General features: G+C 38.9%; 3 protein-coding genes across 3 annotated transcripts in view; 1 reads left to right on the top strand and 2 right to left on the bottom strand.

The window, feature by feature from the left end:
• The window catches only part of LOC134660907 (dipeptidase 1-like), a 177,690-nt gene that overhangs the window by 110,431 nt on the left and 39,507 nt on the right, over positions 1 to 27,752 (top strand). The gene's annotated exons all lie outside the window — the stretch shown is intronic.
• On the bottom strand, positions 519 to 11,104 carry LOC134660956 (uncharacterized). The gene is made up of 9 exons (XM_063516844.1): positions 11,084 to 11,104; positions 9,562 to 9,703; positions 8,948 to 9,131; positions 6,141 to 6,260; positions 5,495 to 5,610; positions 5,087 to 5,245; positions 3,845 to 4,013; positions 3,375 to 3,475; positions 519 to 629 (listed from the first exon to the last, which is right to left on the bottom strand). The coding sequence occupies exons 1-9, from the start codon at positions 11,102 to 11,104 to the stop codon at positions 547 to 549; spliced, it is 1,095 nt and encodes a 364-aa protein (XP_063372914.1). The 3' UTR covers positions 519 to 546.
• LOC134661571 (actin-like) lies at positions 13,836 to 26,219 on the bottom strand. Its single transcript, XM_063517699.1, has 8 exons — positions 26,213 to 26,219; positions 24,305 to 24,384; positions 23,607 to 23,722; positions 23,152 to 23,307; positions 18,841 to 18,976; positions 18,003 to 18,264; positions 15,533 to 15,614; positions 13,836 to 14,003 (listed from the first exon to the last, which is right to left on the bottom strand). The coding sequence occupies exons 1-8, from the start codon at positions 26,217 to 26,219 to the stop codon at positions 13,853 to 13,855; spliced, it is 990 nt and encodes a 329-aa protein (XP_063373769.1). The 3' UTR covers positions 13,836 to 13,852.

The raw sequence follows: 27,752 nt of genomic DNA, 5'->3' as shown, positions 1-27,752 counted from the left end.
AATAAAATATGAAAAGGGGTCGGGTGTACAGTTAAGTGTAAAAATATGGGTGCACTCATCATACCGAAATAGTACATTACATACCTAGGGAGGTGAATTCGTAAATGCTCCAGATCGCAGGTGTTTGTGGCCCGAACCGAAGGTGAGGGCCATAAATATGCGATCTGGGGCTTTACGAATTACCGCCCGCGGTTTGTCTAAAGTTTACGTCTTGCCTAGGCCAGGAAGTGAGATTTTCTTCTCGCGTAGTGGGAAGAAAATCCTACAGGCCTAGGGTGACGTACTACACTGCCAAAAGAATAGAAAACTACCAATATATCAAAAGAGAAGAAGATATCGAACGTTTTGTGTATTTCGCGGTAGCTATCTTCTTATAAAATATAAATAAATATATATCGTTAAGATTACATCGATAACAGACATGTCGATATTTCACTTTGTCACTCACTTTTATTTTGCCACAAAAACTTCTATGTCTGCTAATGAAACTAAGGTAAGACAAAATAATCAGTTACGCCTTTATTACAACTAGACAAAAATAACTACTTAAGTAAACTTGTTTTTGACAATTTTCTCTCCGAAATCTTCGTACTGCCTCTTAGTAACCCATATTTTCGGCTCCGCCACACCTACAAATTGAGATTGTTCATCAGTTAATGCATACATACGAGGGGTATTCAAAATATTCTCGGTATGAGAATGAAAACAAACAAGTACGAAAAGTTTGATATTTTTATTTTTCAATATACTCCCCCCCTATGTTCATACACTTAAAAGATCGATCAATTATTTTTTTTAATCCCTCGTAAAAATATTTTTTATATTTCGTGTAAAAATGCTCCTCCACTGCCGCCTTCAATGCTTCATCGTCAGAAAATTTATTTCCACGCAGATCCTTTTTAAGATTGGGGAGCAAAAAGAAGTCGCTGGGGGCTAAGTCCGGACTATACGGTGGGTGAGTAACAGTTTTAAACCCACGTTCAACAATAGCTGCCTTGGCAATATGAGCAGTATGGACGGGGGCGTTGTCATGCAGAAGCAGAATACCTTTGGTTAACTTTCCTCGCCTCTTTTCTTTAATTACATCCTTTAATTGACGTAGAATGTTAGCGTAGTACTGTCCTGTGATATTTACACCTTTTTCTTTATAATCGATTAGTAATACTCCTTCACAATCCCAAAATATCGTGGCCATGACCTTGCCAGCTGAAGGGATGACCTTCAACTTCTTGGGATGAGCTGAACCCTTAATGTGCCACTGCATGGACTCTTGTTTACTCTCTGGGTCATAATGATGAACCCAGGTTTCATCTCCAGTAACTATTCTTTGCAGCACCTCATCAGGATTTTCACCGCACAGGTCAATAAAATCGGAACAACAAGCTACACGCATGTCTTTTTGAAGCCGAGTCAGCATTCGCGGAACCCATCTTGCACTTACTTTTGACATATTAAGATGGTCATGTATAATATCATGTACGGTACCAATAGAGAGATTGGTTACTTGTGCTATAGATTTTACCTTCACTCGACCATCTTCCAATATAAGTTTTTCCACTTTATCAATATTTTCTTGTGAAGTAGCTACTACAGGCCGGCCAGGTCTAGGGTCATCTTCAATACTCTCCCTTCCGCGTTTAAACTCGCTTGACCACTTTTGAATGGTAGATAAAGAAGGAGCAGACTCACGGTAAACACAATCCATTTCCTCTTTTATGGTTTTTTGATTTTTACCCTGTTTTGTCAAGAATTTTATCACGCATCGATGTTCTAATTTAGTTAACATTGTCAATTCGCACAGGATGTTCATGTTTGTTCAGCAATTGCAGAAAAACAAAAGACTATCTCGGTTCGAATTATACTTTTTTTTAATGTCAATGAATAAACCTTAGCGGCCAGTAACGAAAGAAATTTTAGAAGAGGTCGTAAGATATCAATACCGAGAATATTTTGAACGCCCCTCGTACAGTCCTGTTTATAAATATATATACATTTATTCACCTAAATCCATTGCAATAAAGCGAAAAAAAATATACATATTAATGAACTCGACTGTACAAGTATACCAATTCTAACTTACATTATGGTGGCAAAATGATATTTAAAGGGGCCCACTGATTACCAGTCCACCGGACGGTATCGGCCTGTCAGTTAGAACAAAAAGTGGACAGTTCCGAACAACTGACAGGCCGATACTGTCCGGCGGACTGGTAATCAGTGGGCCCCTTAAATTATGTCACCGCTAGTATACTTATCGTTGGCGTGAGCGAGACGCACAGAAGCACATTCGAACGTACCTACACTTTTCTGTCTTTTGTCTAAAAAAATATTTTTGCAAACAGTAGAACCTCAGGAAATGCTCTGACTATAGTTCGCTTTTTTTAGCATTAGAAAGAACTTGAAAGAAGGTAAGCGATCTTGACATGTCTTTTAATTGAAAAACGCTTTTTTAAAATCAGTAACTATTACTTATGAAAGCAGAAGAATATAAATGATCGTATTAGATTCATAATTGTTAAGTACATATTTGCCGTAACTTATTTTTAAAATGTGTAATTCAATTAAAAGACACATCAAGATTGTTTACCTTATTTCTAATGCTAAAAAAACGAAATAAGTATAGACGAGACCATATGCTAGTATCTAATAAAGTAAGTAACTTATCATCATCATTGGCATGTAACATTAATAAAATGATGTTTCAAATAGCGTCCATAAGGGTGCGGCACTTCCGCAAATGACTAGTGTAAGTCGGGACCGATTTTTGAATTTCGATCGCTCGATTTCGCCACTCGAAAATCGGTGGAAAACGGCGAAGTGCTAATTTTTGAAATACGGGCCATAGAAATTAGGAATCTAGTGGTTTTGACTCGTTTTCAATTCTATTAGTAGCATTTAGATGCCTAACAGTGGAGATATTATTGAACGAAATACATTAAATCGTGCGGTCAAAATTCAAAAATCGGCCCCCTGGCACAGAATAAATAATACATAGTACTAAGTACAGAAGACTCACTCTCTAACAAAACGCGTCTGTTACGATCAGCACAGATATGGCCCCTAGGTGGCGACAGCGCCACGCGCGGCTTATGGCTTTCCTCAAAATTGGGGCCGAACGGATGTACTTTTAGCTACCTGTAGCAAAGCGACGAAATCGCGGAGTAAGACACGCCTGCCCCTGGCAGAATATAGGGTTTGCACGACGGATGCGAAATGTATGGGAATATCCGCGGATCCGGATCCAGATCCGGATAATTTCTTACATTTCGGATCCGGATTGCAAACCCTACCGGTGACGAAGGTGGGAGAACGGCATACTGGTGTCTCAGTTCTCACCTAGCAAGTATAACTAGCTATAAGTACTATATAGTTACCTCCATATGTGGCGCCACCGAGCCACGACAGAGCATAAGCCTCGTCCGAAGTATACACGTTCACTACCTCGTTGGTCAACACTTCCAGATCTTGTTTTAACCTAGAACATACAATAATTGATAGCACGTATCAGTCTGTTCCCTCGGATCGTCTCTTTACATGGCGACCGTGACACTAGACAAAATACGGGCCTTAACCCAATGCAGTAAGGTTTAAGGTTAACGTAACTAACCTCGGACACAGTCCTGGTATCATGGCCATGCCTCCACAGGGCACGACACCGTCCAACAGTTCTGCTCGTAAATCGGGATCGCACATTTCTACTGCCTTGTCCACTGCCTTGAGTATAGCCAGCACGTGTCAGTCTGTCCACTAATTCTCGCATTGTCTCTTTGCATCGCGACTGTGACACTAGACAAAATACGGACCTTAATCCAATGCTGCAAAGTTCAAAGTCAACGACACTAACCTCGGACACAGTCCTGGTATCATGGCCATACCTCCACAGGGCACGACACCGTCCAACAGTTCTGCCCGTAGATCGGGGTCGCACATTTCTACTGCCTTGTCTACTGCCTTGGGTATGGACAGCACGTCCCAGTCTGGAACCGCCAGTTCCGGTTGGAAGAGTACTTCTCCTGAAATATTGCAACTGAGCGTTTTCCAAAATAATACTGAAAACCTGATTCTTTCAAATCTGGAGTTACTTCAACTCATTCTATTCAGAATAGTCAGCATTCTCTTTCCTCATTAAAAAAGGATGTACTAAAATGTACGTTCCATTACGTCACGTTTTAGTGTGAAATTTGCTCGACGTAGTGGAAACTAAAATTTCCGTACAAATTTTTGGGTTTTTTTTATATCATCAGCATTTTCGATATTTTTTTTGGAAAACGCTCAACTATCATCATAACGGTATCCTAGCTGAGTTGGTAGTGACCTTGCGTACGAAGAATCGGGTTCAAATCCAATTTTTTGCCATTTTTGTGTTATTTCTACTTAGAATCACGAGCTCTTTAGATCCTAATGGGATATAAAAATGTGCCAGAGTTTTTTTCCTATTGTGTTACCATATCCCCATATACTTTGTATGGCGGTAACAAAAAGGAAATTCCGAAAAATGTATGTAAATTTTAGGACACATTTTTTCTCCTATAAGGATGAAAAGGGCTCGCGGTCCTGACTAGAAATAGCACAAAAGTGGCAAAAAAGGTCACAAATATATAAAAATGCCAAAATATAAAAGAAACGCTCAGTTATGGATGTTTTTTATGTATATGCAAGAGTTAAAAGCGACGAATGATCTTGTAGACGATTGTCCCTACTACGTTGACCTTAATACGTATTTTCCACCTTGTTTTGGGATGGCTAAAATTGGTAGCAGTAGGTACGGTCAAGGAATTTAATTTCGGTACCATTTCATACCTTGTCACAGTGACAATAGTATGAGGTCCCTAGCGACTTTCATATTCATTTAATTGTCACTGTGACGATACGAAATGGTGTGTGGATATTAAATTCTTTGACTGTACGAAATTGGTTAACCCTTCACCACCTTAGAAAAAAAACCATCTGCTTTTGATTGCTGAAATTAAAAGCAATCGCTGCTTTGTCGATGAAATTATCAATTTTGTTCGTTGTTAGAGAAAAACGCTAGTAGACAGAATAGTCCCTATGACGCGATTAGCCACATTTACCTTATATAACTAACCTGCCATGAAGGCTTCGTTGCTGATGTCAATAACTTCGCCATCAGGCAGAGTGAAGGTTTTTTTAGCAGTATTTCTGTTATAAGCGGCGTTTCTTGTAATATAAGCGTTCTTTTTTATATCACGCAGCACTCGTTGAGAAGTTACGTTGATATTTCTTTCTGCAAATATATTTTTATCATTTAAAAAGGGACGAAATTTCTATATCTAATATTTGAAGTTTCAGTTTGAATATGGCTTTTTTGCGGGAATCCTTGATTTTACAAATCTAAAGTAGACTATCTCGGGCCTTTCTCTACTAATTTCATCGATTCGAAACTGGATTAAACATCTTTCGCACGATAGAAAAAATTTAATAACATAGAGTTCCACAAAAGCTATTATTATGCCTTATAAAGGTTTAACTTTACCTTCAAGAAGCCTTCGTATATAGTCATGTAATTGCAAGCTCGGGATACCAGTAGTCGTCTGCGCATACGCAATAAGACCTCCCTCGTACACCGGAGCTATGTCTACCTTGTCATACCTGAAACAGAGGAATTTATGTCGTCCGCTAGCTGGCGCGGATGCACGAAGCGGGTTAACGAAAAATAGTATGAGCGTTGCTAAGTGCTAACTGGCGCGGACGCGTGCGGCGGATTTTACCTACAATGGCACCCGCGTGCGTGCGCCCGCATGGAAATTGGGTCTAATTTAAATAAGCTTGCAAGATTTGACCCAAAACACACATACATTACAAGTCCAATAAAATCTTGTAAATAAACACGATCAATAAATATTTCTAACAAATAATTACGATCAAGGAATTTAGTTTCAGTACCATTTAGTACCTTGTCACAGTGACTATATGAGGGTCCTAGCGACTTTCATAAATAGTACTAGGTATAGAAGGTTCACTCTTTAACAAAACGCGTCTATTACGAGATATAAGCACAAGCAGGCGTCCGTTCCGCAGCGGTGCGCGGCAATCACTACTGGTGGTGGCAACCAAAATTGGTGTCTATCTAATTGTGTGAGCCACGCCTGACTGAAATTAAATTATATGAGTGTGCCTACCCCATGTCGACGCAGATGCCTGTAGTATATCCACTCCCGTACATGGTAAGAACGACCTGCGACTGAATGCATAGCCCTATGCAGTTCAGCGTTTCGAAGATTACTTCGCAGCATTTATACCTGGAAATATTACATTGTTTTGCTATTTTCTTTGTCCAAAGACTTCAAGAATTAAATAGACGAAGGGTTAAAATTAATATTATGAAAATTAGACTGGTGATGTAAATAGCGTTGCGATGCACAAGAAATTAAACAACAACTTTGCCTCTGTTAAAACCATTCCATTTTTCGAACTACTCGCTACGCTCGTGGTTCAATTTAGGAATATTTCGCTTGCGCGGGTATGCACGAGGGGTTAAACATCAATTTGTTTGGATAAAATGCAACGAATTCATCGGTTTTTGAAAGAATACATTTAGGGCCATTTTATTTTAAGTTGCCCCTACATTTTTTTAAATTTGTGAATTTAGGTATATGTTATTTCTACTCAGAATCAGGAGCTCTTTCTATCCTAATAGGAGAAAAAAAGTGTCCCAAGGTTTTTTTCCCATTCCGTTACCATTTTTTCATAGACTTTGTACGGCGGTTTCGGAATGGAAAGATCGAAAAATGTACTTATGGAAATCTTGGGACACTTTTTTTCTCCTATTATGATCAAAAGAGCTCATGATTCCGAGTAGAAATAACATAAAAAATCCCAATTTTGAGAAAAAAAGTGTGGGGAACATATATTTAATTACACAAACGCGCGGGTCTACCGCGATATAATTTCATTGTTTTTACGGACACGGAACCACAGCTCCGAACCACCACACCTGACCACAGCTGGTGCAACTCAGCTGAAACGTCGGAATTAAAGGTAAAAACAATGAAATTATATCGCGGTAGACCCGTTTGTGTAATTAAATATGTGTACAAAACGCGAGAGTTTAAAGTGTTATATTGTAGGGAACATCTCTAAATAAAATGGCCCATTAAAGAGCTGGTGTGGTTAAACCACCTTTAATCACACCTGAACCTCCCATCCACATCAGTCGGTATACAGTAGGTAATCAAAGTAAATATCCCAAAAGCGGGTCACAAAATGCAATCTTCCAAATTGGAGGCCATTTCATACAATTGAGTTTTTAAATCACCCTTAACGAGAACGTTATTTACATATTTTTACGGATTTTATTCGGTTCTATGATTTTATCTTGTTTATTTTTCATTTGGGAGCACGTACAGTCAGCAGCAAAAGTATCGGATCAGAGGGCCGGGCTACCGCGAAAACCGAATTTAGCCTGTCAGTTAAACGCAAAACGTGACTGTTCCGAACAATTGACAGGCTGCATGATATCGTTCGGCGAACTGTCTGTAGGCCCCTTTTAATATTTTCGACGCCAGTGACGGCTATATCAGCACCGCAGGTCCAACGCCAAAGACGGATTAATCGCTCACATACCACAGAGCAACATAGATCTACGTGCACATGCATAAAGTTCAATTTTAGTTTTAACACTTTGGTGACTATCGCCAAGTCACCAACTTCCATTTAAACTCGCCGAATAAAACCTTGCCCTAATCTAGTTAAACAATCTCACCAACCGTTTATGAGGCTCAGAGACCACTCACTTAATTACCTCCCCCTCTCACCCCTCACCCACCCCCCAATATCTTACCTACACCCCCGTCCAAACTTCTGATTCCAGTCAAAAAACAGCGTTCGAATTTCAACTTTAATAACAAACACTTAAAGTGTAGACTGTAATGAACACGAAGGTAAAATGTAGTCTTTCGTTTGTAATATAATGTTTGTTTACTGTTCAAGTTTGCTAGTAATTTCATTCATTTTGGTGTGTAGAATGGAGGAATACAAATTTGAACTTAAATAACCCCTATTGTAATAAAGTCCAATATTTAAAATGTCTAGCTTGAAATCTAAGCTTCGTTATGAAAGACAAATTTTTACCGTATTTTTTGGAGATAAGGTAGCATTGGAAATTTGAGTAGTATATAACTTTCCACCATTTTCGTTACAAAAATACTGACCCACATTCCGCGAAAATATGTAATGAGAGTCATGATTTCATTACGTGCTTTTTATTCATCTAGCAGAGCGAACCAATACACCATTACCCGTTTAAAAAAAAAGTTGTGATTGGTCAATAAACGTTTTGATTTGCTACAATGAAATCAAATTATGCAGCAACTATGCAGCAACTACCTATGCAACTATACTGCTATGCAGTTTGGCAGATAAGTAACAATAATTAATGTATCTTCTCTTTTAATAATAAAATATCTGGGAGACCGAGCTTCGCTCGGAAAACATATAAAAACTAAAAAATGAGCGCTTTCCCAGAGATAAGACCTAGCTAGATCGATTTTTCGCCCCCGAAAACCCCCATATACCAAATTTCATCGTAATCGTTAGAGCCGTTTCCGAGATCATTGAAATATATAAATAAATATGCAAGAATTGCTCGTTTAAAGGTATTAGATTAGATAGATAAATAAAACAAAAAAATATATCAAACCTGCGCGCAGTAGGCCATCGCACACACTGTTAACTGTATATCGGACCTTATGCCTTTTGTAATAACTAATAAAGTCCACCGATGTACAGTCGCCATCAGATATAGCGGAGCGGCCAAGGTGCTCACAAATATCTGAGCATGCCTCTATTGTCAAGGCCTTAGAGTGCTTGTTCAGATATGTGAACACCTTGGCCACTCCGATATAAGTGTTGCCGTTTGTACAGTTTTCATGTGGGGTAATTTTCCAGTCAGACTTCTATAATTATTCTAGTTCGCCAGTGTACTCACTTCTCGCTCATCGGCGTACTAGCAGCAAGAGACAGCATGACGGCTCTATCCTCAGGAGCTACCTTCAGCTCCCTATACAGGATGTGATGGAGGATCCTCTCGATATTGTCCCAATGGACTATCCTGCCTTTTACTACAGGGTAGCTGATCTCCAGGTCTTCGCCCTGTTCTATGGCATCATTCCCTGTTATAAACCAATTTTACATTTAGTATGGACTTGGTATTTGATATGGACATCGAGATAATAAAATACAACACTGTATAAAAAAGAATATTATATTGCTGACTATTTTGCATCAACTTAATAAAGTACTTCTCGAGACCTTTGAGTATGAGTATCAATGGCGCGCTCTATCTTTTGTTTTCTTTTAATTTCCTGGCTTTTACGATACCTCTTAAATATTACGTGACGCTGCTCGCGTACGGCGTCAATATTTAATTTAAGGGCGTCCGCTAGCTGTTGCGGGTGCACGGATCGGGCGCACGCACGCGGGTGCCATTGTAGGTAAAATCCGTCGCACGCGTCCGCGCCAGTCAGCAACGCTCATTCTATTTTTCCTTAACCCGCTCACCCGCACCATGCAACCGTGGACGCCCTAAAAGACACAACTCACCAACGTAAACATCATAAGGCTCCTTCCCATAACTGCCGTTCAGGTAGCTCGGGCGACCGACGGCCGTCCTGAAGATGGCCACGGGATGGTTGTCGCATGCGAAACCAGCCTTTATGGTGTAGCTTCCCGTGTCTATGATCACCTGACGAAAATACTTAGGTCATTTACTTTCTCTTTTTTTTTAATGAGACAGTGTAGAAGCGGAGCTGCGTACTAAAAACAAAATAAAATAAATATTTAAGTGGGGCTCCCATACAACAAACGTGATTTTTTGCCGTTTTTCGCGTAGTGGTACGGAACGCTTCGTGCGCGAGTCCGACTGCGTCAGCTTCAAGCCGATAATTAACAGGAAACGGAGCAGGATCGGGAAATGTGGCGTGTTCTCGTTTCGGAGTCCCACCCTCTTTGGGTAGCTGACGCTGCAGGGTAGGTACTACGTAGGCGATACCCTAGTAGGGTCCATGTTTGTACTTATTAGACCTTAAACACCTTTGTAAAATACCATGGATCCATTGAATAAATGATTATTATTATGAACAACATGCGAACGCGAAGCGAAGCGATGCGGCGCGGGGTGAATGAATCCTTTGATACATATACCTACACCGTGTTTTTTTTTTATTTCCGTTAATTTCAAGGGTGCATTCCTGAGCTTAAATCAAGTAACTTTCTCAAAGACACCGATATTCTTATTAACTCCATTTCGGAGATAATCAATCATTTATTTTTTTCCTATAAGGCCTCTACAAGCGTGTACACTTGCCTTAGGGCCGGTTTACATATTGATTAGTGTTTATAATGAGTTCATACATTTGCTACTAAACTTAAGTACAATTTCGGTCAATCGACGTTCGAAATGACATTGATATGTCACAGATTTCAATTGTTTGGTTGAGTTAAATGTAATGCTCGTGTTACAACAACGCTATATGCTACATTTAATTGCTTTTTAAACTTTTTTTTTTAAAGCAATTTTTTTTTTTAAATTAACTATGCCATTTAGTTATCTTAAACGTACTTAACCATACCCCGAAGTTAACGGAATTCAATAAAAACACGGTGTAGAAGTGTCCTACGTGGGCGATCTCGTTGCGAACGCGAACGCCGTGGGCCCGCCGCACCGCTTCGCTTCGCGTTCGCGAGTTGTTCGCTTACGTAAGACGCAGCGTGAGCCGCAATAGTTAGTTATAGGAGGCAAATAAGCTCGACGAATCTCCTGATGGTAAACAATCACCGCCGCCCATGGATACCCGCAACAGAGGGGTTTTAAGTGCGTTGCCAGCTTTTAAGATGGGAGTACGCTCTCTTCTTTGCTTTGAAGGTCAGAAATACCACAGGCGACCATAATTTCACAGTTTAGAAAATGGTTTACCTAAACTAACACACAAAAGACTATTCGCAAAACTAGCTCCTCGCCCAGGACGCAAAGGAGCCCATCACGCTCGCCGCGTTGCCATGTTGGACCACGATAGACCTCTGAATCAGGAACGACCCGGAATGAGGGTGAACTTTTTTCACTTACCGGAGGTTTGTCAAAAGCCATTTCTTCCACTGGACTGGTTCTGAAAATGAAATGATCGGAGTATGATGATGATGATCGGAGTATAATGATGATGATCGGAAGATCAGCGCTGGAAGTCGCCAGCAACATGCTGCGATGGGTGGGACCATTTCGTGACACTTTATTTTCACTAAGTGCTTTTCTATGTGTCTACGAATAAACTATTCTATTCTAAATGGCAATGTGTTATTGTTATACATGAGGCGGTACTTTATGGTTTTAAGAGGATAGTAGACGGCCACTTCTTCAAACAGACGTAGTCTCCATTTTCCTCACTAGTATGGACACCACGGAAAATCTTTTTTACACAATTTATTGTACACTATATATTATATATTACGACCCGCCCCGGCTTCGCACGGGTTAACAAATTATACATAAACCTTCCTCTTGAATCACACTATATTTAAAAAAAACCGCATCAAAATCTGTTGCGTAGTTTTAAAGATCTAACCATACATAGGGACAGACAGACGGCAGAAAGCGATATTGTTTTATACTATGTAGTGATGTATTGTATACAATTTATCCTTAGATATTTTAAAATTATATGTTCGCAGTACTTAAAATGTATTATTTACATTTTATGAAGAGTTCTCGATTTAAGTATTACTCAACGTAAGGGCACTTTACAACATGAAATTACAAGCTGAAAATACGCACTATTTTCGGTATTATATACGAATTCGCTTGCAAAATGTCGAATACAATTTCGCATCAGTTTTATTGATGGATTTATTATAAATGTTGACGTTCCGCTTTGTGAAAAAAGTCACGGAATTGTCTTTGTACAATACAAAAAATTAAAAAGGTTCATTTGACTTTGAAACTTTAATGACATCAAAAATGAGTTTTTAAATGAAATTTCATTAAAATAGATAGATGATTTATCGCAATCACTCCCAGACGTGATTTTTTGCCTTTTTTTTAGGGTTCCGTAACGAAATGGCAAAAAACGGAACCCTTATGGATTCGTCATGTCTGTCTGTCCGTCTGTCTGTCCGTCTGTATGTCACAGCCACTTTTTTCCGAAACTATATTAACTATACTGTTGAAACTTGGTAAGTAGATGTATTCTGTGAACCGCAATAAGATTTTCACACAAAAATAGAAAAAAAAAAACAATAAATTTTGGGGGTTCCCCATACTTTGAACTGAAAGTCAAAAAATTTTTTTCATCATACCCATACGTGTGGGGTTTGCGCGAGAGACACTTCCAAAGTGGTAAAATGTGTGTCCCCCCCCCCCCTGTAACTTCTAAAATAAGAGAATGATAAAACTAAAAAATATATATGACGTACATTACCATGTAAACTTCCACCGAAAATTGGTTTGAACGAGATCTAGTAAGTAGTTTTTTTTAATACGTCATAAATCGCCTAAATACGGAACCCTTCATGGGCGAGTCCGACTCGCACTTGGCCGCTTTTTACGTAATAGTACGGAACGCTTCGTGCGCGAGTCCGACTCGCACTTGGCCGGTTTTTTTTAAATTGTACATCTAATATCTGTCTCTTTCCTCTACCTTAAATCCTGTCGCGACCATTTAGATGTAAACTAAGCCTCCAACTCTGGAGGCGGAAAAGGTCCCTAAACTGACATTTCCATTTCTTTGTCCGATCTTAATTAAAGGGCACAAAAGAAAAGCTTTTAGTCGGTTTATGCATTCCTTTGTACCTATCTAAAGTGTACCTACCTTGGGTTCGGGCAGATAAATTATAAAAAACCTTTGAACGCTAGACGTGCTTGAAAGCATAATTTGTAATACCTTCTCGTAGCGTAAAGACCCGCCTGTTGCTATTTGCTATCTCTACCTTATGATTATATTGGTGTCCCGCTCGCACAGTGGCATTGACCGCTGGCATCATCTGATAGCGATATAATTATGCGGGTGCAATAGATATAGAAAAACCGGCCAAGTGCGAGTCGGACCCGCGTTCCAAGGGTACAGGTAAGTACATTACACAATTTTTAACACTATGTTTTTTAATGAAAAGTGAGTAAAATGTCTTTAAAAAACCCGTAGGGGTCGGAACAAAAACTAAGCACTTAAGTCCGACTCACGCTTGACTGCACATTTTTAATAGGTTTTCCTGTCATCTATTTATAGGTAAAGAACTATTTAGTGTATTTTTTTCAAAATTTTAGACCTAGTAGTTTCAGAGATAAGGAGGAATGGTAATTTTTTGCCTATTTTCTTGAATAACTGCTAAACTATTTATCTTAAAATTATAAAAAAAAAAAAAAACATTTTATATTCTCAAAATGAGCTCTTTCATTTGATATGTAACACGATATAGGTAGTTTGAAAAGCTTTATTTTTTAATTTGCTCTTTTACCCCCCAAAAGTGGCCTTCATATTTAAAATTCATCTGTTTACTTTACAATTTACATGTCCGCCTTTAGATCACAAATTTACATATGTAGGTATGCCAAATTTCAACTTAATTGGTCCAGTAGTTTCGGAGAAAATAGGCTATGACAGACGGACAGACAGACGCACGAGTGATCCTATAAGGGTTCCGTTTTTTCCTTTTGAGGTACGGAACCCTAAAAACGTGGGTCAATATACGAAGTTTTTCATACTTAGCGTCTTTACTTTATTATAGTCCATCTACGTCAATTTTGTACTAATTTGGCAGTGTCAGGGGAGAAAAGGACGTTTGTATGAAGAAGCGCTCGTCGACTAACCTTCCAAAGAAAAGACCATTACAATGTTTACTAGTTTATTCAGTAAAACTTCTGCCTAACCCTTCCCGCGCCCGCGTCCTCGTATTCTTCCTTAGTTAAATAACAACCCTTCACGGCGTCCATACACGCCAACATCGAACCTCCACGCCAGGTGGCGTGCTGACGGGACTCCATGGCGTCTACTGTCACCCTGTCAACAAATAATGGCGTTATAAACTCAGCGATGACCGCTATGAGACTGCATTAATAAATAAAAATAAATATTATAAGGCATTCTTACACAGATTGACTAAGTCCCACAGTAAGCTCAAGAAGGCTTGTGTTGTGGTTGTGGGTACTCAGACAACGATATATATAATATACAAATACATAGAAAACACCCAAGACTCAGGAACAAATATCTGTGCTCATCACACAAATAAATGCAATTACCGGGATTCGAACCCAGGACCGCGGCTTCACAGGCGGGGTCAGTACCCAGTAGGCCAGACCAGTCGTCAGCAGCATTAAGGGGCCCACTGATTAACAGTCCGCCGGACGATATCGGCCTGTCTGTTTGAACAAGAAGACAGTTCCGAACAACTGACAGGCCGATATCGCCCGGCGGACTGGTAATCAGTGGGCCCCTTTAGAGCGTCCGCAAGCGTGAGCGGGTGCACTGGGCGATTAACCCTTAAACAGGTTGTGTATCTATAAGTACCACATAGCAAATGATTTTTTTTTGACGAGCTGAGTAAATACAAGGTCCGCAAAATGTCATTGCCATAAAGTCTATTAAGTGGGTGATATCGGAACGTAAAAAAATGACAGGTGTCAAAACAAATTTCTTTGACAATAAAATTTAGTTGTCAAGTTCAAATCGACAACAAATGGCAGTTTTTGTACGTTTCTCCCGCTGTATAAGTTCGCTACGCCGAAAAAAAGTACTGTAAGTATTTTGTTTTGTATTTTATGGTAGATTATTAGATAATGTAGGTATGTGTAGTAAGTCATAACTTACCTTAGTTATTGTTTTCTGATAAAATATTCGATCTAAAAGTTTGTGGTTCGTATGAACCCTCTGCCCGTCTGGGGCACGTTCGAGTGGTTTATAAGTGGCCTCTGCCCTGCAGGGAGTTTACATGACATTTAAGGGTAAGATCCATTACTATGAATGAACCCTCATAGTACAAAAGTCATTCAAACTAAGAAAAATATATCGCAAAAATATTGTATTTTCCTTTGGTTTTTAAATTAAATATTTATTCAACGATTAATCTTATGAGCCACGATATCCGCGCGAACTCTATGTTCTTAATTAGATTGTGGTTTTATTATTTTATCGATTACATGTGAAGATGTGACTATTAAAACTATTCTGTATGGCTAACAAGGCAGTGGCCATATATGTGCCACGCAGCACCATTTTTAACGGGCAGAGGGCATATAAAAACCACCGGTTTTTTTTTTATTAAATTAATGGTAATTATTAAAAACAAGAAATTACTTTTCTTTTAACGCTCTTATCTACCCGAATCAGTAATCAAAAGTAAAAAAATCGTCAGGCCTGTTTAAGGGTTAAGTAATATTGCATTGCTTTGCCACCCAACATACATAATTATGTATGTGAAGTATCAGCTTAATAGAATAATGGGAAGTGGGTCTAATTTAGCTTGCAAGATCTGAACCTTACATACAGTACACACATTGCAAGTTAAATAAAAGTTTGTAAAGATAAACCTGTAGTTTGGGTGTTCCAACACTCTCAATAGAAGCTCCCGATGTAAACGTTTATCTAAGCCGGCGAGTTGGCTACCGCCACCTGAGAAATAAGAAAACATATATAGTATAGTATAGTATAGTATAGTATAGTATATTAGTATAGTATACATATACGGTTAGCTGGAAGAGATCCCTTAACGGGATAAGTTCGCCTTTGTACACATTTACTGGATGATCTCTGTGTTATGTACTTGTTTTGTGCAATAAAGTGTTTACTACTACTACTACCACTAACATACAAAATAAAATAAAGGTTATTATAAACTTAAATAGATGTTAACCACTTGACCGTCCGACGATAGGGGCGTGCGACGCTAAAAAACCCCGGACGGTTGAGAGGAAAACAGTCTCGCGGGCCGAACGGTCAAGTGGTTAAGAGAAGTGACCATGACTCAAAACCCATTTCGCGCACCACCGGGGCCGAGGGGTCTACTAGTGGCCAGGACGGTTTCGGCTTGGTCACTTGTTCTTCAGTATATGACATCCATTTCAGTGGTAACTTAGTTTTGAGTGCATTCTTCAATCGCAAAATATAGTCTAGTTTCCGTGACCACTAAATACTCAAATCCTTTGCGTGCGATGCACCTATGTGTGCGATGCGCCTCGCGTTGTCTCGGAATTTTGCCACGGTTCATGGGAGCCAGGGGTCAGCTTGACAAGTAATCCCAGGAATTGGCGTGGGCACTAGTTTTTACGAAAGCGACTGCCATCTGACCTTCTAACCACGAGGGTAAACTAGGCCTGCGACTGGTAAATATCAAGTGATATTTCGTACATAAGTTCCGAAAACCTTATTGGTACGAGCCGGGGTTTGAACCCGTGACCTCCGGATTGCAAGTCGCAGGCTCTTACCGCTAGGCCACCAGCGCTTCTTGAGCATGGCTGCCCTAGGGGAACGAAAATGGGTCGACTTTTACGCAAAGTCACGCCATTTAAGTTTCCCATTTCGCTACACATTTGTAATTACAAAAGCATCTCAACCAGAAAGAGAAGTCTATTCGTCAAATGGCGTGTAGAGGCAAACCGTACAAAGCTGAAGTGCACTCAGGCTCAGCGAAGCGAGACCAACAGTCTTACAGACTAAGTAAAGTATGAGGCACACATTATGCAAGTTACACTACACTCTACACTATAGGGTCCTTGCACGTTGAAAAGTTTGCCACCTTGTTTTGGCATTGACATTGACACCAAATTTACCTAAATCGGAAACTTATAGACATTTACTTCAGGGCTCCTCTACACGATGGGCCAGCGCCGGCCACTCCAAGGGACGCATTTATGCGTTAGAGGGAGCAAATGATATTGCTATCTCATTCTACCGCATGGCTGCGTCCCTTGGAGTGGCCGGCGCTGGCCCATCGTGTAGAGGAGCCATCACACCAAAGCAGGTGTTGCTTCCCTACATTGCACGCACGCTCCCTTGCGCGTTGTAGGTTTTGCCATCTGGTGGCCTAAATCGGAGACTTAAACTTGACATTTACACTTTGCACATCAGGCTCAGGCATCAACAGGCTCTTGTGTATACTTAGTTTTGTACTATGTTGCAGTTCCATCTTACAGTGATATTGTAAATACTAGAGTATTGTGACAGGTCACCTATTTTGCGGCTAAATCAAGCGCGATTTAATATCTCACTGGAAGGCACACGGAGTGAACATGTGAGCGTCAACCTTAACGGCAAGAAACTGCTCTTTAGGTTAAATCGGATCGTTAGTAACATATTAAAACTTCCACGGCAAGTATACTTTAAGTTAATTGCTTTAAAACGACTCAAATCGAAAGAAAAGCTTTTATTGTATGTGACCAAGTGGCTGCTTTAACGTTTCAAAGAGTAATTTAAAATTAAAATTTTATTTGTTACTGTACTGTGCGGTTTAAGATGAATTTCCTCCCGCTCCGGCTGTGGAATGAGCTCCCTTCCGAGGTTTTCCCGAGGGTCTACAATATATGGTCTTCAAAAAAGGAGTGTACAAGTTTTTAAAAGGTTGACAACGCGCATGTAACACCTCTGGAGTTGCAGGCGTCCATAGGCTACGGTGACTGCTTACCATTATGCCCGTGTGCTTGTTTGCTACCGATGTGGTATAAAAAAAATATTGACCGAGCAAAGCGAAGGGTCTACGTTTCAACTTGTGTAATGTTTTCATATGTTCAGCTGTTCTACTTCTATAGGCCATATTTCTCAATCGATTCTTGTAAACGGGGCTAGAGAACAAAAGCGAGAAGAAAGAGTGCTATTACCTATAAGGTATAGTGTATAGTCAGCAGCAGAAGTTGCTAAGCGGGCGAGATGTTCAAAATTACCTTGACGCGCTCTTATTCTCCTAACAATAAAGTCGCGTCACGATCATTTTGAACACCTCGCCCGCTTAGCAACTTTTGTTGCTGACTATATTAACTATTGAAAAAAACTAGTCTAGATACTTACCAGAAAGCACGATATTATCATAAAACATAGGCTGATAGTCAATATCGCATTGGCTGATAGTTTTGCATATATCATCAACGACACTGGGGCACTCCAGCCCTTGCAACGAAGGTCGGAAGAGGACCTCAGGGCATATGAACCTCTCCTCGTCCAGAATGATGTGCTGGCCGTCTGGCAGCTGGTAGCGGACCTTGGTGTCCCCATCAGCCATTCTGGAGGCCTGGACTGACTCTAGGTCTGTGGCTACGTAGCAGGTGCTTGCCTGGAAAGGAAGATCTTTACTCCTAACAGTTTTGCATGATTCAAGGTTAGTTTCACTAGACTTATATCGACCGATATACAAAAGGAAATCACGGTTCATAACCCAACCGTGATTTCCTTTTGTATTGTTTTCGAGCTCCCGATAATCCACACAGTTACATGCACCCGTGTTACCCGTGAACAAGATGCATGTAACTGCGTCGAAATATCGGGAATCCTAACTCCTTCTACGAGTAAACTTCCTTTAGCTTCTGCTCTACCACAGATAAATATAATTCCACTACTGGATGCTAGATGTCGACTATGAAAATAATAGTCATTTTGGGACCAAAACTGATGTATGGATGGAGTGAGCACTAAGTATGATTTTTTTTTTCTTTATGGCTCTACCGACCTTTTGTAAGTGGAGTATGAGTACAAACGCAAGAGTTAAAAGCGATGAAGCTTGTAGACGGTTTTCTCTACATCTACCTTAACTGTACATGGAATTTTAGGCTTTATCCAGACTAGATCATCAGTTAGACTAGGAAGTGTAACTTATGCACAGCAAGGTAAGAAAAAGGCAAGAAAGTCTTACCTTAATCTTCTCCGCGAGCTCCATCTCCGTGGGTGTAGTGAAAGAGTAGCCAATCTTCTTCATCAAGTCCAGCAAGATTCCGGTAATTGCCTGGCCGGTTAGCTGAGAAGTCACTATCGAATGCTTTAGAGGGAACCTGTACGGCTACCATCAGTTTGTCACTGACATAAACGCCGTCGAGAACGTAATTTACTTTCTATACATCTCGCTCGCACTCGCATATTAGTGCAAACGAGATGTATAGAAAGTAAATTACGTTCTCGATAGCGTAAATGTCAGTTTTGACACTGTCAGTGACTCATGGTACGGGCTCTGGATATAAAGGGGCTGCTTAAAAATTATGATTCTCAGAATAAAACGAACTAGTATCTATCTAATACCTTTAAACGAGCAATTCTTGTTTATATATATATATCTATATATATAAATGCACGTGTCCTGACTGATTGACTGACTGACTGACTGACTGACTGACTCATCAACGCAGAGCCGAAACTACAAACGCTAGAAAGTTGCAATTTGGACACTAGGTTGCATTTATAAAATGTATAAGAGCTAAGAAGCGATTTTGAGAAATTCAACCCCTAAGGGGGTTAAAAAGGGGATGAAAGTTTGTATGGGGTACAAGTTTTATTTTAAGCTAAGAATTTGAAACTTTGTAAAAATGTATTCTATTAAAAAACAAGAAAACTAATTTCAGCGTTTTTGAAAATTCATCCCCCAAGGTGGTGAAAAAGGGGTTCAAAGTTTGTATGGTGATCAAATTTTTTTGTGAGTGTGGGACTTGAAACTTTGCATATGGGGATATTATTATAAGACAGGAAAAGTAATTTCAGCGTTTTTGAAAATTCATCCCCTAACAGGGTTAAAAAGGGGTTGAAAGTTTGAATCCATTACAAATGCTTTGAAACTTCTTAGAAAGGCATAAAAGCCGATTACAAAAAAAAAGTAATTGTAACGTTTTTGGAAATTCAACCCCTAAGGGGGTTAAAAAGGGGATGAAAGTTCGTCTTGGGGTGCAAATTTTATTTTGATCTAGGAACTTGAAACTTTGCAAAAAGGTATTAAATTAAAATACAAGAAAACTAATTTCATCGTTTTTGAAAATTCATCCCCCAAGGTGGTGAAAAAGGGGTTGAAAGTTTGTATGGAGATCAAATATTTTTGTGAGTGTGGGACTTGAAACTTTGTATATGGAGATATTATTATAAGACAGGAAAAGTAATTTCAGCGTTTTTGAAAATTCATCCCCTAACAGGGTTAAAAAGGGGTTGAAAGTTTGAATCCATTACAAAATGCTTTGAAACTTCTTAGAATGGCATAATAGCCGAATCCAAAAAAAAGTAATTGCAACGTTTTTGGTAATTCAACCCCTAAGAGGGTTAAAAAGGGGATGAAAGTTCGTCTTGGGGTGCAAATTTTATTTTAATCTAGGAACTTGAAACTTTGCAAAAAGGTATTAAATTAAAATAAAAGAAAACTAATTTCAGCGTTTTTGAAAATTCATCCCCTAAGGTGGTGAAAAAGGGGTTGAAAGTTTGTATGGATATCAAACATTTTTTTCGAGCGCAGGACTTTAATCTTTGTATTAGGGGATATTATTAGAAGACAGGAAAAGCAATTTCAGCGTTTTGTAAAATTCATCCTTTAACAGGGTTAAAAAAGGGTTGAAAATTCGTATAGGGTTCAAATTTTATTTTAAGCTAAGAACTTGAAACTTCGTATAAAGATATATTTTTAAAATACAAGAAAACTAATTTCAGCGTCTTTGAAACTTCATCCCCTAAGGTGGTGAAAAAGGGGTTGAAAGTTTGTATGGATATCAAATATTTTTTCGAGCGCGGGACTTGAGTCTTTGTATTTGGGGATATTATTAGAAGACAGGAAAAGTAATTTCAGCGTTTTGTAAAATTCATCCCCTAACAGGGTTAAAAAAGGGTTGAAAATTCGTATAGGGTTCAAATTTTATTTTAAGCTAAGAACTTGAAACTTCGTAAAAAGATATATTTTAAAATACAAGAAAACTAATTTCAGCGTTTTTGAAAATTCATCTCCTAAGGTGGTGAAAAAGGGGTTGAAAGTTTGTATGGATATCAAATATTTTTTCGAGCGCGGGACTTGAATCTTTGCATTTGGGGATATTATTAGAAGACAAGAAAAGTAATTTCAGCGTTTTGTAAAATTCATCCCCTAATAGGGTTAAAAAGGGGTTGAAAGTTCGTATAGGGTTCAAATTTTATTTTAAGCTAGGAACTTGAAACTTTGTAAAAAGTTATTAAATTAAAATACAAGAAAACTCATTTCAGCGTTTTTGAAAATTCATCCTGTAAGGTGGTGAAAAAGGGGTTGAAAGTTTGTATTGATATCAAACATTTTTTCGGGCGCGGGACTTGAATCTTTGGATTTGGGGATATTATTAGAAGACAGGAAAAGTAATTTTAGCGTTTTGTAAAATTCATCCCCTAACAGGGTTAAAAAGGGGTTGAGAGTTTGTACGGGTTTCAAATTTTATTTTAAACTAGGAACTTGAAACTTCGTAAAAAGGTATTAATTAAAAACTGCAAAAAACTAATTTCAGCGTTTTTGAAAATTCATATCTCAAGGTGGTGAAAAAGGGGTTGAAAGTTTGTATGGAGATCAGATATTTTTGTGAGAGCGGGGCTTGAATTTTTGTACAGAGGCATTTATTAGAATACAAGAAAAGTAATTTCAGCGTTTTTCAAAGTACATCCCTTAAAAGGGTTAAAAAGGGGTTGAAAGTTTTTATGGGGTTCAAATTTTATTTTAAGTTAGGAACTCGAGACTTCGTAAAAAGGTATTTTATTAAAAGAGAAGAAAACTTATTTCAGCGTTTTTGAAAATTCATCTCTCAAAGTGGTGAAAAAGGGTAAAAAGTTTGTATGGAGATCAAACATTTTTGTGAGTGCGGGGCTTGAATCTTTGTAAAATGGCATTTTATTAAAATACGAGAAAAGTAAATTCAGCGTTTTTAAAATTCATCTCTTAAAGGGTCGAAAGGGGGTTGAAACGTAAAGGGTTCAAATTTTATTTAAAGCTACAAACTTGAAACTTCTTAAAAAGGTATTTCATCAAAAGAGAAGAAAACTAATTTCAGAGTTTTTGATAATTCATCCCCATGGTGGTGAAAAAGGGGTTGAAGATTTGTATGGAGGTCAAACATTCATTTGAGTGCGGGACTTGAATCGTTGTAAACTTTGTATATGGGCATATTATTAAAATACAAGAAAAGTAATTTCAGCGTTTTTAAAAATGCATCCCCTAAAATGGTTAAAAAGGGGTTGAAAGTTTGTATAGGGTTCAAATTTTATTTAAAGCTAGGAACTTCAAACTTCGTAAATAGGTAGTTAAGTAGTAGATTTTATTAAATAGAGGACATGAAAATCCTCTGGTTGAGAGGAATTATATCGAGAACAATTTTATTCAGTTAGGGGCTTGAAGCTTCGTAGGTTGTGAAAGACAAGTATCATGCGTTGTAATATTAATAATTAACAAATGATTAACCGTCCTACTGCGATCTTTTGCTGCATAATGTTCTAAGCTAATGTAGAATATAATATATATAACCACCAATATACAAATCCACGCGTACGAAGTCGCGGGCAACAGCTAGTATATATATATATATATATTTTTTTTTTTTTTTTCGGGGATCTCGGAAACGGCTCTAACGATTTCGATGAAATTTGCTATATGGGGGTTTTTGGGGGCGAAAAATCGATCTAGCTAGGTCTTATCTCTGGGAAAACGCGCATTTTCGAGTTTTTTTATGTTTTCCGAGCGAAGCTCGGTCACCCAGATATTGACTATGAATTGACTAGAGCTCAATAATGACCCCACGTGTATTGTGCCGCGAGCGACACAACTGTACAGCGCACATGTTGAAAAGGTCAAATATTTTCATGCCGCGCATATCTTGTCTTTATCACCACAATACCAGAATTATCACAAGTTCATAGCCCTATTGAATACCAATTATACCAAAGCCAACCAAAGCAAAACAACGTTGAATCATTAGTTTCTCATTTGTTTCTCCTCGAAGCGCGTATAGAGTTTTGAGTTCTTTAATCATTCTATAATCATCCACAGTCTTTCATCAGTCTCTCATTAGTTCCTTGTGAAAACCTCCTTGAAGCGAGTATGGAGTGAGTTTTCCAAGCTTTGATTTGAATCCATAATCATCCACAGTCTTTCATCAGTCTCTCTTTAGTTCTATACGTGAAAACCTCCTTGAAACGAGTATAGAGTGAGTTTCCATCCGTATCATTCGCCTCTTCAAAAACCAATACGCACCCTTCAAAAACAGGAGCGGTGTAGCAGCACGAGTAGCCGTTCTCCCAGACCAGACCAGTGGTTCTCCCGCTCGCCAGCGTGACCAGCGCCGGGCTCAGTGCCATGTATATGGCGTCCACTATAAATGTCTCGAAGAGTAACTCTGCCATCTGTTCCCTGGAAAGCAACATCATTTGTCAAGTTTTTGTTCAAGAACTGTGGTTCTGGACAACCTACCAAGCGATCACGATTCACGACATAGTGCAAATTTCTTATTTAAAGGGGTGACTATTAAAAGACTACCAGCTCGCCGGACGATATCAGCCTGTCAGTTATTCAGAACTGTCACCTTTTGCGTCTAACTGACAGGCTGATATCGTCCGGCGAACTGGTAATCTGTGTTTTACCCATTTGTATTTAGTGAATAAAATATGAGTAAGTAAAAGAAAATCTAAAACAAAACTATATCCACTCACTTGTCCTTGCCTGATGTGAGCGGGTGCAGCGCATACATGACCTTGGTCTCTTCAGGGGCCACCAGCAGCTCCTTGTAGAACGTGTGGTGCAGTAACTTCTCCAGTTCATCCCAATCCTGGACATAATGGTCGGAAAATTATTGTGTGTTTGACTATTTACAACGTGTTCCACCAGCCACTAGAAAGTGGGATGGGTACACGTTGTATAGGTCATACCGAGCAACTTTTACTATGGGACCAACCCCCTTAATCGCGATAAAAAATTGACTCTCCCATACATTTTGGCTGGCTGATGTTGATATCTTGAATCGGAGTATAAATTTTTTTTTTTCACGATTTCGGGGGTGGGTGCCATAGTAAAAGTTGCTCAGTTATGACCTGTATAGTAAAAGTTGCTTAGTATGACCTGTACACGTGTACCCATCCCACTTTCAGTGGCTGATATAACATCTTGTATAAGTAGGTAGTTTTGGTAGCATCATTGAATAAATAAAGCGTCAAGGGTCGCAAGTAGTCACCCTTGGTAGTAGGTACAGGTACAGTCAGCTGCAAAGAGAGGTGGCAGGGGGGCCTGCATTCAATCAGTCTATTCAGAGGGGGTCAACACTCTCTGCAGCCGACTGTACATAATATTTGTATGACCTGTTTTCTCAACCAAACATTTTACAGTCGTCTCCAAATTGACCTTAAACCAATACCTGTATGAGTCCTTTTTGCATTGGCCAGGACAAATGCAAAAAGGACGTAGTAGTAGGAAGTAGGAGTACTGATAGTTTCGCTACTCGATGCTAGATGTAGACACTGAAATTAATAGTCTTTTTGGTATCAAAACTGATGTATGGCGTGAGCAATCTATGTATTTTTTTCTCTATGGTCATAGTGAATTATGTAGCCACAGTAAATTTACTTTGACAATCGGCCTCTATTTCAAATTCTCTTTGATTCGACCTTGGCCCTGAACATCAATTAGCGTTAGCGGCGCACGCTGATCGGTTTATTTACTGCCATCTTTCGACCGAAGATTAAAACTGTCAGAACGCCATTTGACTTTGATCCTTATCATTTTACTGATATGTGTCGATTTGTTAAATATCAAAAATATCGTATTGTTATAACTGAATCGGTCCTAAAAATACAATTCACCGTCGAGATGGTACTGAATTGATACAAGTAACGGACAATAGCATCCAATCGGCCCGGTTAAGGGATGTATTCTTATACTCCAGGCCGTTAATGGGTTCCGTAAAATACAACTTTAAAAAGCAATACCCAAACCATCAAACCACCAAAGAAATACCCAAAGTCTTGAAGGCATATTTGTACAAATTACGATTTCAACTTGATATACCGCGGTGTTGCATCAATAACGCCGATCACTGCACATAATTAAAAAATTAAACCCTTATAGGATTACTCGTGCGTCGTCATGTACCTATTATGTCTGTCCGTCTGTCACAGCCTATTTGCTCTGAAAATACTGGACCAATTAAGTTGAAATTTGATACACACCATATTTATGTAAGTCTGTGAACGAAATACGGACGTATGTAACGTACGGACGTAAATAAATGAAATTTGAATAAGATTTTTTTTAAGTTTTGAAAACTACTTATATCGTCTTAAAAATAAAATGACAGCGGTCATTATGAGACCCAAAAATTTTCTTAGATAAATAGTTTAGAAGTTATTTATTTAAGAAAACAGTCAATAATGTTCATTACCGCCTTTATCTCCGAAACTACTGGCCGAAAATTTTGTAAAAAGGCACCGAAAATAGTTCTTTACACATAAATTATAAGAAACAGAGGGCCTACCGCGAACCACGTTCGACGTGTTACCTCCCTGTCACACTTACGTACGAATTTACAAGTGCGACAGAGAGGCAACACGTCGAACGTAGTTCGCGGTAGGCGCTCAGACTTAGAAAAGAAAATCGTCGTTAAGAAATGTGTGAAGTGGGCCATTTTATTTAAAGTTGTCCCCTATACTTTTTTTCAAAAGTGGGATTTTTTATGTTATTTCTACTCATAATCATGAGCTGTTTTGATTCTAATAGGAGAAAAAAAGTGTCCCAAAATTTCCATAAATTTTTCGATCTTTCCATTCCATATGAAAAACCTTGGGACACTTTTTTTCTCCTATTAGGATCAAAAGAGCTCGTGATTCTGAGTAGAAACAACATAAAAAATCCCAAATTTAATAAAAAGTGTAGGGGACAATTTTAAATAAAATGGCCGCGGTACGGCACCTTTAGGGGCGCGAGTTCGACTCGCACTTGGCCGTTTTTTTCCCGTTCCTTTTCCACTTGAGCTTCCACTACATTCAAAAGTAAAAGACGACTCGAGAAATTTGCTATTTCAGGATTTCCTATTCTTAAAAGTTAGCTTTTTACATAATGCCTAAGCGGTTAGAAAGTAGCATTTTGCGACATTCTGGGAAAAGGGTTATTTTATATTTTGCTTTTTGTAGGTTGGACGTTTTTAAAAGTTTATATGACACGCAAGCATGCAATACGACTAATGATAAAAGGTCACCGTAGTTTGTGAACGGCTTAACATAACTCTCTCTTTTTATTCGTAGGTAAAAAAACATATTTAACGGTTTACTGGTCATTTCTCTAAAATTTTTTACCGATTTGCGTTCCCTAGGTAGTGAGCTATTACTACACTAAACTTAAGAACAATTTTGATGGTTGACTTTATAGAAAAAAAATAGTCCAAATATCCCATTTCCAGTGTAATTTTCTTACCGTCCAACTACTGAAGGGTACTCCGCCCTCGGGAAAGACTCTCCTGCGAAACCAGCGCGGGTCCATTGACTCCCTACATCTATAACCACTTTCATAAGATCGGACATAGTTTAGCCTACTGGTTTAAAACTAGATCTAGTAGGCTAGTTTCGATAGACCAACTAACTACCTTGTGATATTTTGCGACTTAAAGCCCCATTTACACGACGCGAGAGCTTGCATGCAATACATTGCTAACGACAGATACAGAGTACAATGAATTAACACTTTCAGTGCCAGACGCCCTATTTCCAACTAAAATGAACACACCTAGCGTGTTCTTGGCAGTAAATGTGTTAAGTATCTCGAGTATCCCTAGTGTAAATTTCATTCGATAGCGTGACGTGACGTACGCGTTTGCGTTAGTCTCATTTTGTATGGGATTTTTAGTACATACGTACGTACGTACGCAACGTTGGTACGCAAATTGCAGCCATACGTACAGTGATTTGAAATGCAAAGCTTGTCACTACCGTAAAATGGGGTGAGTAGGGTCAAAACTGAAATTCAAACCTCGATAACTTTTTATTTGTACATATGAAAACTGAATGGTGTATATAATAAGTGTTTCGGACGTTTGTATTTTAGTTTTTGTTTTATTTTGGGTAGTTCCATTTCATAACTTTGACGATAAAGAGGAAAACCCACCTCACCCCGTACGTAGTGCCTCGTATTTGGGGTGAGAGGTCTTTTCATACAAAGGTGATTTTGGAAGATTGTTGGATCGATTTTTTTTTATTATGCGTCTTACTATAGCTCCATTTTAAATTGGAATACATTAATTTTGTAGCAGTAGCCTTAAAATCCCTTCTCAAACCTTCTCTCCCCATTCATAACCCACCTCTCCCCGCGAAACCCACTCACCCCGTTTTACGGTAGGTACCAACTTTTCTTTTCAACACTAAGTTTTCTATAATAAGCAAAAAAGCAGAAAACCGACAAGCGCCGACATCTCTTTAATAACTTAAAAACACTGTTAACTTCTCCATAGCTAGAAATGAAACAAAAACAAAAACACTGGCCGCTGCCCCTTTGTGTACATAACACCATTGTGCTCAGCTCTTTGAGATTTAAAAAATAATTACTCGTGCAAAAACGGGGGACTTTAAAATTTACATTTGAGGACGGAGCGGAGTTTCGTTGAAGTCTTAAGGACGACTCACGCTAGTCCAGGCCGGGAAGTCGGACGTACGTCATTTTCTATGACAGCTGATCGGTGTGATCACGTGGTGCTTTATACATATAGATAACGAAGCGCCGGAAGCTCTGGCTCAGCCCTTATTATCCGATACAAATTCCGAGTTGTACCTATCCCCTTGTTGGCAGGTAGATTTGACTTTTAAGCGATAATTTTGAAT

Source organism: Cydia amplana, chromosome Z (assembly GCF_948474715.1).
Source record: "Cydia amplana chromosome Z, ilCydAmpl1.1, whole genome shotgun sequence".
NCBI classification, from domain to species: Eukaryota; Metazoa; Arthropoda; class Insecta; order Lepidoptera; family Tortricidae; genus Cydia; species Cydia amplana.
Note: the sequence above shows the minus strand (reverse complement) of the source record. Positions and strands in the feature narration are given on the sequence as shown.